General features: G+C 48.8%; 1 protein-coding gene across 1 annotated transcript in view; it reads left to right on the top strand.

Annotated features, from left to right (window-relative positions):
• The window catches only part of LOC143668067 (regulator of G-protein signaling 3-like), a 194,478-nt gene that overhangs the window by 167,680 nt on the left and 14,092 nt on the right, over positions 1-12,706 (top strand). The window contains 1 exon segment of the mRNA XM_077142643.1: positions 10,423-11,385. Coding sequence (XP_076998758.1) covers positions 10,423-11,385 — 963 coding nt within the window.

Below are 12,706 nucleotides of genomic sequence, written 5' to 3'. Positions count from 1 at the left end.
ACTTCAATAGTATCTACAAACTACATTCCTATGCCCTTTCTGTGCCTCCACGTTTAAGTAGTCCTTGTCCCAAGTTTGTGAGTCCCAAATACTGATTTTTCGTTCCATTTTATGTATTTGCCTTTTAGATCCTGTAGGAAGTAGAAAGCGGAGTCTGAACAATAGTACAGGTACTGACATTTACCCATGTTGTTAGCCTTAATGGAGATCTTTATTTCTTTAGGCAGCTTCAACCTATTGCCTATTGTTTTTTCCTTTCAATCTGCCAGACTCTCTTTAGCATCTCCTTTAGGACTGGTCTAGTGATGACAAACTCCCTCAGCATTTGTTTATTTGGGAATGTCTTAATCTCTCTCTCATTTTTGAAAGACAGTTTTGCCAGATAGAGAATCTGGCTGATAGAGAAACTGGTTGGCAGTTTTCTGTTTTTTTTATTTTAATTTGTTTATTGTAAAATATAACATATATACAAAATAAAGAAAGATAAAAACAGTCATTTTCAAAGCACACTTCAACGAGTAGTTACAGAACAGATCCCAGAGTTTGTCATGGGCTACCATAACAGATTTTTCCTTCTAGCTGCTCAAAAACATTGAGGCTAGAAGAAATATTAATATAGTGACCCAGCAGTCACACTCATTTGTTAAATCCTATTTTCTCTGTTATACCTCTTCCTTCTCCTTTGATCCTTCTCCCAATCTGTAAGGTTCTTTGGACGATGTCCTTTGTGACTTTTTCATGTTGAGAAGGGGCGTCAACACTAAAGGATAGGAGGATGTAATTAATCGATAATTTCTGGAGAGGCTGGTCCCTCTGGGTTTCAGGATTCATCTAACCTAGGAACCCTCCAGGAATTATAGATTCCAGGAGAGCAGACTTAGTGTAGGAAACCTTTATAGAGTCTCAGTTTAAGCTCTAGGTGTTCTTAAGAGTCAACAGGAGTGATGTTGATTGAAATTTATCAGTTCATGGCAATTAGCACTGTCTAACCAAAGCTTGCATAAGAGTAGCCTCCAGAATCGCCTCTTGACTCTGATTTCTCTTGGCCACTAATACATTATTTTATTACACTTTTTTTTCTCCTTTTTGCCCTGAAGGTGTTGTTGATCCCATGGTGCCAGGGCCAGACTCATCCCAGGATCCATGCCCCACCCCATGTTGTCAGGCAGATTTTCACTCAGGAATGTCAAGTCCCATGTAAGGGGGGAGGGAAAGGATTTTCCTTGCAGAGTTGGGCTTAGAGAGAGAGAGGCCATATCTGAGCAACAATGAGACTTCCTGGAAGCAACTGTTAGGCCTCTTTCTGGGTACTCTTAGCTTCTCTACTACAGAAATAAGTTTTGTATGGACAAGCCTCAAAATCTAGGGCTTGGCCTATTTTCTTGGACATTCCCAATGTTTGAGATGGTACCCGGGGTTTCCCAGATGGGAAAATTTAATAGTTAAGTAACAATAAGTTAAAAAAAAAGTATGTTATATTTATATATATATATACTGGTATGATATATATGGTAGAGTCCCTTAAGGGTCCAAAGAGGGACCCTCAAGGGACACTACCAATATTTTTTAAATTATCAGCCCACCATAGTCTGAGATGTATCCTGATATTATATTAAACTATACAGAAACACAAGGCCTCTTTCCTGTCGTGGACTGTAGGAGTCTGGATTGTTTAAATTAGCTAATGTAGATAAATTGATTTAGATTATGTGTTATTAGACATAGTAAACCTCTCTGCCTTTGGTCTTGTATGGAGTACATACACTGTCATCTTTTACCCTCTATTTTAATTTACCTTTAGACCCAGCCAGATTGGCTTCGTTTTAAACTCTGACTTCTGAACTCTTTTTCAGTTACTTTGATTGCTGTTACAGACAGCTGTGCTAATTTTCAGGGCTGGCGCACTCCATTTCTGGGTCTTAGGTGTCACAGAATCACTGAGAGTTCTGGGAAATACCATATAGCTCAGTGTCTTACAATCTAGAAATACATTTACACCTTCAGACTAAGTGTGAATGCTATAAGGGCTTATAATCTAGGCTCGGCTGGTAGTTTTTTGCTTTCAGCACTTTAAATGTGTCATTCCACTGCCTTCTGAGCTCCATGGTTTCTGATGAGAAATCAGAAAATCTTATTGAGGCTCCCTTGTAGACTTGTGGCTTGTCTCTTACAGTTTTCAGAATTCTTTCCTCTATCTTTGGCATTCAACAGTTTGATTATAACATTACATGCCGTGGGTCTATTTGGGTTTATCCAGTTTGGGGTTTATTGAGAGTCTTGGATGTATATATTCATGTCTTTCATTAAATTTGGGATGCTTTCACCCATTATTTCTTTAAATATTCTCTTTTGCTCCTTTCTTCCCCTTCTGGAATGCTTGAAGGTATCCCATAGGTTTCCAGGCTCTGTTCACTGTGATTTAGTCTTTCTTCTTTCTGCTCCTCGGACTGGATGATTTTAACTGTTGTATCTTTGAGTTCTCTGTTTCTTTGTTCTACCAGCTCCAGTCTTCTGTTGAACCCCTCTAGGGAATTTTTAATTTTTGTCACTGCGGTCTGTGGCTCTGTTTGGATCTTTTTTCTTAATTTCTCTCTATTGATATTCTCTTTGTGTTCATCTATCATTTTCCCAATTTCCCTTAGTTCTTTGTTCATGTTTTCTTTTAGCTGTTTGAGAACTTTTTTAAAAAGTTTTTTTCTAGTATTCCCCATGTCTGTTCCTCCTCATTGATGGTTTCTAATGCTTTAATCTTCTTTGCTTGGGCCATTACTTCCTGTTTTTTTGTTTGTTTTGTAGCTTTTTGTGGAAACCTGGATGTTGTGTTATTGTTGGAATTTAGACTTTTTGAGAATATGCTCCTTAAGCATATCCAGCAAGTCCAACAGAACTTGCCTTGACTGCCAGGTACTAACAAAAAGAAAAAAAAGAAGAAAGGAAAAAAGAAAACATCTTTCCTAGTTTTTGTAGATTGACTTGTCCTTCAGGGCTTATCTGTATAATGAGTTTAGAGAACAGCTTTGGGCCAAAGCATAGGGCTGCCCTGATCCTTTCTGTGCATTTGTTTGTCTAGGTCTAGGAATTCCCCCATTTACAAGGTTCTGAATGTCCACTCTTTCCTAGGAAACAGTTTACTCACAGTCCCAGGCACTGCACTGTATGTTCTACAGCCACAATCCTTTGCCAAAGGCAGTACAACCTGACTACACTCCCACAGTGTTCTGTAGAGAGTTCTGTGAGCTACTTTCCACATTCAGGGTGGGTTCTGGGAGGGTGAATCCTTTATACTTCCAGACAGACTGGGCTAGACATACATGCTCCTAGTATATGCACAAGGTTTAGTCCGCTCTTTCCAGAACCAGGACCAGTGACCCACAGGAGGAGTATGGGCGGGCTCTGTACTCAGCAGGTGAGCAATGAGGGAAGACGAGCAAGGGTGCCACGAGATCCTACCACTTTTAAATGGCGTTTATCCTTTTTTTTTCACATGGGCAGGCACCGGGAAACGAACCCGGGTCCTCTGGCATCGCAGGCAAGCATTCCTGCCTGCTGAGCCACCGTGGCCCCGTTTATCTTGATTTGGTTCTCACAATATTACTATAGTCCTTTAACTCTTTTCTGGAGCCTCAAGAAAGACTTCTTTTCCAGTTCTTGCTGGTTGTTCAAAGCTGGGGGTGGGGAACATGGAGCCCTCAAGTGTCTCACTCTGCCATCATGTTGGGGGGAGGGTCTCATTCAGTCTTTCATTCTTTCATCATCAATGATAGTGATGAGGCGAGGCTGAAGGGAAAGGTGGAGCCAGGGTCTTCAGGGTCAAAGAATTTGGACTTAATTCAGAGGTACGGGGGAGCCATGTCAAGGTTTTAAGCAGAGGAATGACAAAGTCAGATTTGTCTTTAGAAGTCTTCTCCTGGCCACAGTGCAGAGACTGGACAGAGGGTCTGGATCGCCCCTGGGAGGTCAGCATCATCCCATTGAGGAATAGCGGTCTGAAGAAAGGGGGGGTAGTGGGGACAGTTACAGTGGAAAAATTTTTTAGTTTTTTGAGGGACAATCAGGAATTGAGGATTGACAAAATGAGTGATAGTAAAGGGAAAGAAGAGAGGATGATGCCTAGGTCTTTGGTTTGCTCATTGTTGACAAAGGGAAAAGCAGGAGGTGGAATGGACTTGTGGGAAGATAACATGTTCAGTTTAGGGCCCATTGAGTTGGGGGCACCTGTGGGCTGTCTAAAGGAGGTCAGTAGCCCCCTTCATCTCTCTCCCTCTGGCTCCAGCCACAGAGGCATCCCTTTGTCCTGCCGTTGTGCTAAACCCCTTCCTGGCTCAGAGCCTTTCCACATGCTGTTTCCTCACCTAGTGAGCCCTCCCTTCCTACTGATAAGATATGTGGCTTAGCATCTTTCCGCAGGTGGTCTTTCCTGACACACTTCTTTGTTCTCTCTCATAGCATCTTATTGTTTTCCTTCATATAATGGATCACAGTTTGTATTTGTATGTCTATGTGGGTGGTGGCTTGGTTAATGGTGGTCCTTCCCCACTAGCCTGTGAACTCCATGAGGACAGGGACTTTGGCTTTCTTCTTCCTGGTGGTGTCCATGGAGCCTAGAACAAAGCTGGGGTGCAGCACTGTTCCCCATTCCAATAGTATTTGGTGAATACTTGCCTCTGTGATCTAGATTCAGATACAGGCTGGGGCTGGCTGTGTGAACTTGGGAGCAGCAGTGGCTAGATAGTGATTGGAACCTTGGGAGTGGATGAGACAAAGCATGTGGACCCTAGGGGTAAGGGCCAAGAGGGACCTGGAGGAGGTTCTAATGAACACAGAGGACAGACCCATGATGGTCTTTAGAAGGGTCTGGGGAGTGGTCAGAAAAAAATGCAAGGAGATGACATCAAAGCCCAGCAGTGCGCCAGGGCCTTGGCCACTATTTACTGAGTTCTTGAGTGCCAGCACGGTGTCGCACTCTGGAAGTACATCAGCTCATTCACTCCCCCAGGATCACTGCAAGGAGGTGTTATTCATTCCATTTTATGGCTAACGAAACTGAGGTACAGAAAAGCTGAGCTTAGATCACCTAGCCAGTCAGTGTGAAGTGGAAATCCATATTCAGGGCTCTCATCACCGTAAAGTGTTGCCTTCATCCTCCTGTACTTTGCCAAACCTGTGGCATTGGAGGCAGGAGTAGAGAGAAGGTCCCTGGAGGGCCTCCAAACTGGTGGCAGAGGCAAAAGTGGTGGCTCCACTCTTGGGTGCCCAGAAACCAGCCTGGAAGCACTGGACTAAGTCTGGGCTGGAGGGGCTAAGTATCAACCAGGCAGCTGAAGTTCCCAAAAGTCAGCTTCAAGTCAGGGACCCAGAGCTTTGGAGTTGGACTGGAGCCCAGAGCATGCCAGACCTAAAGGAGCAAGCCCACCTCCAAAGCCAAACCAGGAGGTCAGACATTGGGCGGGAATTCTAACAGGTTCTTCCTTTTTCTAATGACCTTCCAGTTCACAGGGCACTTTTCCGTCCTTTCTCAGGCTTGGCCCCTCAGCTTTCTGGAACAGGGGGATGAGACATCATCACCCCTTTTCATGGTAGAGAACCAGGCTTGAGGAGTGGTTTCCTAGGATCCCACAACTGACAAATGGCATAGTGAGATTTCTAGCCCAGTTCTTCTGGCTGTAGATCCAGTGTCCTTTCTGTAAAATCCCAGCTGTACCAGGACCATCCCGGGGAGAGGGACACAAACCCCAGTGTACCCCCCCCCTCCATGTACAGGAGGTGGTTTCTGCGGGTAGGTGCTGCACGTGGCATCTGTGATGGATGGGACGAATCACTTCAGAGTGTGAGCTGAAGGTTGATCCTGGGGTCAGCAGACCTGGCTTCATATCCTGACTCTACCATTTAGGAGTCGTGTGGCATTGGGCAAGTCCCTACCAGGAACCCACTCCTGCCCCTACCCAGGATGAGCAGGCTCTCTTGGTGTCATGCCTGCTACCCTTCCCCAATCTTCCGAGCCCTGGATTGGATTTGGGAGAGGATTTGATTAAATCCTAAGCAGTGGCTCCATTTAGAAGGTCTGGTTCATTTCCTGTGTGCTTCTAGCAGGCAAGACATGGGCAGAATTAACCCTCATCCAGCCAAGCCAAAGAAGTGGCTGTTGGGGGAGATACAGACTCCTCCCAGCTGAGGAGAAAGGGGTAGTAGCCTCCAACGCTCTGGACCCAAGGCCCCAGATGTACAGGCAGGTTTCTCTGGGGCACCCTGGCTGGAGTTACTGTTACCCCAGCCTGTTGCGACAGCTGCCTACCTGGGTGTCCCCAACTGCCTGCACTTCCTCCCTCAGAGCACTTGCCACACTCATTAAGATTAGTAGTCTCTTCTGTTTTTTCTGCTCAACTGAGCAGGGATCGTGTCCGACTTGTTCTCTGCTGTACCCCACTGTCTATTGCAGTCCCTGCAGAATAAATGAATGCATGAATGAATGCATATATGCATGCATGCTCCAGTCCCCTCCCTCATCCCCACTGCATGACACTCACACTGCCCAGAACAGTTTTATGGAGCCCAGTCCTGAGTGTGTCATTCTGTAGCTCATAGGTCAACCCCATACCCTGCATTAACTTTCAGACATGACATCCCCATTCATCTCCTCTCTTGCCCGTTTCTCTCCTACGCTTGTCACCCCCTAACCCTGGATTCCTTAGGGTTCCTGTATTCAGGAGCCCGCACCCAGACCTCCATAGAAACACTGGCCCGACCCAGCCTGCCCTCAGTCACTGCTCATGTGAGCTGTGCCTGGGAGCACAGGAAAGAGCTGTTGACTTCTGATCTTTGTTTCTGGAGCCCCAGTGAGGGGTCGCAGGTGTGCTCATGGCCTGCTCTCCTCTCCTCTAGATCCCCTAAAGCACTCACAGGTAAAGGGCCACGGGGGCAGGGAGACCCTTGAACAGGAGACAGGAGTTCCAATCCTAGCCTTTGATGTCTTGAGTGTCCTGTAGTCCTCTTGCTCTTTGCTTCCTCAGTTTCCCCATCTCTAAAAGAAGGCTAGATGACTGGGAGCTACCATTTTATCAAATGCTTGTCCTGAGCCAGGCATGGTGAGGAGCGCCATGGCTAGTTCTGTGAGGAAGGCGTTGCTGAACTCCACTGGAGAAGGAAATAGGCTCTGAGGGGTTGAGAGTCTTGGCCAGAGTCACCCAGCTCAGAAGTGCCACGTGGGGGTCAAGATCAAGGTCTGACTCAGGCCTCTGTGCCTGAGAGCCCTGCAAGGAGCCCCAGGGCAGGGGCCCTCTGGGGACAGGCACCCCAGCCAAAGCAGCACTTCCCCTCCTGGCTTTGTTTGGTTTGGCCTCCGTTTAGGGCAGGGTTGGCAGAAGCTGGCTGACTTGCATTTCTGGTTTTGGGTCTGTTGCTGCACTTTCCCCAAGGGGTGGGCAGATTGGGCCAGCAGTCACCGCTGGGAGAGGCCCGGCCCCACCCCCCGCACCCAGGAAAGGGGAAATGCGGGCCTGCTCCCCCCTCTTGCCACTCTGTGCCAGGCTCCAAGGGCATTGGTCGCTGCTTCCCTCGTCCCCTTCCCTGTGGATGGTCAGAGGCAGGTGGAGGTGGGAATGGGTTCTGGCTGTGGTGTAGGGTAAGGCAAATGTGGGGTATCATCCGGAAGCTGGCTGTGGGGCAGTTTGCTCTCCTTGATTGAGAATGCTCCCTGGCAGGCAGGGTGATGGGCTGGGGACTGCAGTGCCCATGGGGCCTGAGATCCGAGCCAGGAGCCAGATGACTTGGGATCCGAGCCCTGCAGGGTGGCTCTGGGCCGCTGACCTGGCTGGACCTCAGTCCTCCTGGCTGTTCCCCAGGGAGTCTCTCTGACCACTGGGATCTGCCTGATGGGGCTGAAGCCCAGCCCTGCGTTTCTACATGAGGCTTCTGGATTGGGGCCCTGCATCACCATCACCAACTTTGAGTCTGGGTGTTTGGCAGAGTTTATTCCTAGGGGCGCATGGGAGAGGGAAGCCACTCTTGGAGGTCCCTGATCTCAGAATTCCCCTCTAGCCCCGTGTTTGTTTTTTTTCCCCCCAAGCACCACCATCACCACCACCACCACAACCCCTTTAAAGGCTGCACATATTCTCTAGTACATTCTCCTGGTTTGTCACTGAGGCACTGTGCTTATCCCGTTAGTATGAGGGTCTGGACTGGCTCTGCCTCGTCTCCTGTGATTCTGGGTAGGCCCCTGCCCCTCTCCAGGCCTCTACCCCTCTCTGGCCTCTACTCTTCTCTGGCCCTCTGCCTTCCCTTCTGTGCAATGGGGATTTGGATCACTAATGCCTCTGGGCCTTAGGCTATGAGGTCCCACGTGTCCCTGAGCAGAGCCATCTCCCAGCTCCAGGCAGGATTTCCTGGGTCACCCAGCAGTCTACTATACCTGGGAGTGGGAGTGCCGGGTATGCCCTATCTGACCCAGGTCAGGTCCTTTTAGAGTCCTGCCAGACTTCTGCCTCCCTGCTCAGCCACACCTCTGCTCCACAGGGCCCCGCCTTTCACTTTTATGCTCCCAGGAGGCTGCTCTCACCCATACTGCTTTCACATCCGCTCTGGGGCTCCCAGATGCCACTGTGGCCCCTGCAGCTGCTTGGGCCACTTACTCCCAGGTGTGGGGCCTGGCTGGGGCTTCCCCATCACAGATCACCTGGGACTAAAGAGGCTTCTGGGAAGGAACAGTTTCTAACATAGCCTTTCAGTCTTCGGGCAGCTGTGCAATAGTGGATAAATCTCTGCTCTTCGGGCTCAATTTTCTTATCTGTCAAATGGGCATGAAGAACAAGAACTTTTTTTTTTTATTAATTAAAAAAATTAACTAACAACATTTAGAAATCATTCCATTCTACATATGCAATCAGTAATTCTTAATATCATCACATAGATGTATGATCATCATTTCTTAGTATATTTGCATCGATTTAGGAAAAGAACTAGCAAAACAACAGAAAAAGATATAGAATGATAATATAGAGAAAAAAATAAAAATAATAATAAAAATAAAAAATAGAAAAAAATATATAAAAAAGAAAAAAAATCAAAAAACCCAAACAAACAAACAAACAAACAAAAACTATAGCTCAGATGCAGCTTCATTCAGTGTTTTAACATAATTACATTACAATTAGGTAGTATTGTGCTGTCCATTTTTGAGTTTTTGTATCTAGTCCTGTTGCACAGTCTGTATCCCTTCAGCTCCAATTACCCATTATCTTACCCTGTTTCTAACTCCTGATGGTCTCTGTTACCAATGACATATTCCAAGTTTATTCTCGAATGTCGGAAGAACAAGAACTTTTAACGTATGTCTGGAAGGTACTTTCCTCCTGCAGTTCTCCACCATGAGTGTGAGTATATGTGTGTTCTGGTGCTGCCAAGCATATGTACAGCTCCCCAGGGTTGTGTGGGGTTTTCTCTCCTATCAGTTCTAGGTGTCTATGGCTTCTTGAAGGACAAAACCTGGGGCAATTAAATGGCTCTTGTTCTGGCATTCCAAAGTCCTCGAGTGTGATGAGAGGCCCGGCTCAGACCTGGGATTATTTCTCCCTTCTGACTAAGGCACCCTGGTCATACCTGCCTTCTCTGAGTCCCACTTTTCATGTGAGATATATGGTTTTCAGTGTTTCATTGAGGGAACCCTTTTTCCCTTTCTAAATGAAATCGAGCGTAGGAACCCAGCAAAACCCTGGGGGTTCCTTAGGTAGCGTGGGGTGGGGGGTAGGCACTGCTTTGTGTTTTGTGGACTCGCTAAGGTTCCATCAAACCCAGTTTAAAGATTCCTGGGTGGGCCATCCCTCTGGGAGGTTCCATGCGTCGCGGTGTCTGTTTCGTCCAGGTGTGGGCAATGTTTCCAATTCACGAGTTTCTAAAAATATTTAAACATTCAGAGTGATTTTTTCTTTTTATAAACACTGGTTCAGGTAGAAGATACCCTCTCTTTGTCTGGGTTCAGGATTTTGCCACATAGTGCCTGCTCTGGTCTGAGGGCTTGGTTTAGTTCTGGTCCCTGGGGGCAGAGATGGCCTGGCTTCTCCTTTACTCACAGAGGCGACTTCATCTCTGTTTCCCTCTCTGTGAAGTGGGACGTTTGGGAAGATTATGTAAGAGAGAGATTTTAAACTGGCACAGTGCCTGGCACACAATTGGAGCCAATAAATGGCAGTTACCTTGCCCCCTTCTCCTCTAAACGAACAGCCGTGTTTTTGATGGAGTGGAAGTTTCCAGCAGGGAGTCAAGGACGAGATCCTTTAAATGGCTGAGCCAGGGGCTTTCAGGTTCCCATCAGGCACTTCTGCCTCTTGCACTACTGCCTCGGTCTGCTTTGGCTCTTGTGACATTGGCCTGTGCGTGGTAGCTGACGTCTCAGAGCCCCTTCTGAACCTGTCCTGTTTTGTTTTCCAGATGTTGGAGACAGAGGTGGTTGAGAAGAGGGAGATGCCCTTGGAAGAAGGGAAGGGGCCAGGTGCCGAGGCTCCCCCTCCCAGCAAGGACCTCTTGCCCAGCCAGGAGTCTCCTCCAGGCCAAGAGCTCCCACCCAGCAAGGACTCCCCTTCTGCCCAGGAACCCTCTCCCGGGCAAGAATCAGCACCCCACAAAGACCCAGCTTCCGCTGAGGAACCCCATCCAGGCCAGGAACCTCCACCAAGTGAAGACTCCCCACCCTGCAAGGAACCCCCTCCAGGCCAAGGCCTCCCACACTGCCAGGACCTTCCTGTTACCCAAAAGACCCCTCCCAGCCAGGACCCTCTACCCAGCCAAGTCCTCCCTGCCATCCAGGACCCCCCTGCCCAGGACACTCCTTCCTGTCAAGACCTGCCTCCCAGCCAGGTGCCCCTGCCAGCTGAGGCCCGTAACGAGGAGACCACGGGCTCTGGGGACCCACCAGCAGCGACTGGGGACCTGCCTGTGGCCTCCAGGCCGACCTTCGTGATCCCCGAGGTCCGCCTGGATAATGCCTACAGCCAGAAGGCGGGGGCAGAGGGGGGTAGTTCAGGAGATGAGGAGGATGCAGAGGAGGCCGAGGAGGGGGAGGACGAAGATGAGGACACGAGCGACGACAACTATGGGGAGCAGGAGCGCCACGAGCCCAAGCGCAGCAGCCTGATTGAGACCGGCCCAGGCGCTGAGGGCAGCCTCTCGCTGCGTGTGCAGAACTCGCTGCGGCGCAGGACGCACAGCGAGGGCAGCCTGCTGCAGGAGACCCGCGGGCCCTGCTTCGCCTCCGACACCACCTTGCACTGCTCCGATGGGGAGGGCGCCTCCCCCACCTGGGCCATCCCTTCACCCCACACCCTCAAGAAGGAACTGGGCCGCAATGGTGGCTCCATGCACCACCTCTCCCTCTTTTTCACGGGACACAGGAAGGTAAGAAGGATGAGGGTGGAGGGTGAGTTTGGGGGTGAGATGCAGGCCTAGGGGCTGCAGGGAACCAGCAGTCACCCCTATCCCTTTTCTCCCCTAAGCCTCCCAGTGAAAATTCCTGGGTGGGAACCTTCTTCCCATTTGACAGGGGAAACTGAGGCCCGGAGAGAGCCAGAAGCCTGGACTTAATCCCATGACTTTGCCACCAGCTCCTCAGTTCTTTCACCTCCAATGTACTACTAGACCATGCAGAAAGTAGAGTGCGTATGATCTAGCCCAGGACATTGGGTATTTGGCTGGAAATGGTTGGAGACAATAGCTGGAGAAATAAAGGGTTACATATTTAGACCTGGTCCAGGCCTAGTCAGACTAGAAATCCATCAACGACACTGATATGACGACAAAGCACATTAACTCTGTTCTGACACTAGTCTAAGCAATTTACATGGACTCATCCATTCTCCCAACAGCCCTGTGAAGTCAATACTATTGTTAGTACCATTTTACAGATGAGGACTCGGAGGCATGACCAGGTCATCCAACTTGCTTCTGGTCACACGGTTTACAGATGGCTGGACCAGAATTAGAATCAGGCTCCAAGGTTGGAGCTCTTAACTACCATGCTATTTGCCTATTGCAAATATTTCTAAACAGATGAGTAAGTGTGCATTGATTTCCTGCTGAGAGCCAGGCCCTGTGCTCTGTGCCACAGCAGGGACAGAAATGGGGGTGGGGGAGCTGCTCTTGACCTGCAAGGGATGCATTATCTGGGTGGGCTGGGAGGCAGCCTAGCAGCGACAAGTTTACACTTGGCCTGAAACCCAACAGCCCAGCTTGAGTCTGTTTCTCACCTATTATGTGGCCTTGGGTAAGCCAGCTCCTCTGAGCCTTGGTTTCCTTCTCCTAAAGGTAGGAGTTAGTGGTGCTAACATCCCATGGTGGGTTGAGGCTGACCCAGACCAGCCTGGTGCCTGATGAAATTCTCTTGGGGCACTAGCATCAGTGCAAGACGTTGTGATAGGAACTGAGGTGCGGCTAGGTGGATGGGGGAGTCCAGGTTCCTGGTGGGCAGCTGACCCTCTGAGATCTGGGGGCTTAGGGAGGAGAGACCATCAGAAAAGGCTTCTGGAGAAAGATGATTCTAAGCTCAGCCCTAAAGATTGAGCGATTTTAGAATTGGCAGAGAGGTTGAGGCAGGCATTCTGTGAGAAAGGAAACGACCTGGACGAAACTGTCTTGTAGACACCAGTCTGGTTAGAGCAGGGAATACCTAAAGGGCAGGGATGGCAGACACACATGGCACTCACACTGCCAATCCTTCCTC

This window comes from Tamandua tetradactyla, chromosome 2 (genome assembly GCF_023851605.1).
Source record: "Tamandua tetradactyla isolate mTamTet1 chromosome 2, mTamTet1.pri, whole genome shotgun sequence".
In the NCBI taxonomy this organism is placed as follows: Eukaryota; Metazoa; Chordata; class Mammalia; order Pilosa; family Myrmecophagidae; genus Tamandua; species Tamandua tetradactyla.
Note: the sequence above shows the minus strand (reverse complement) of the source record. Positions and strands in the feature narration are given on the sequence as shown.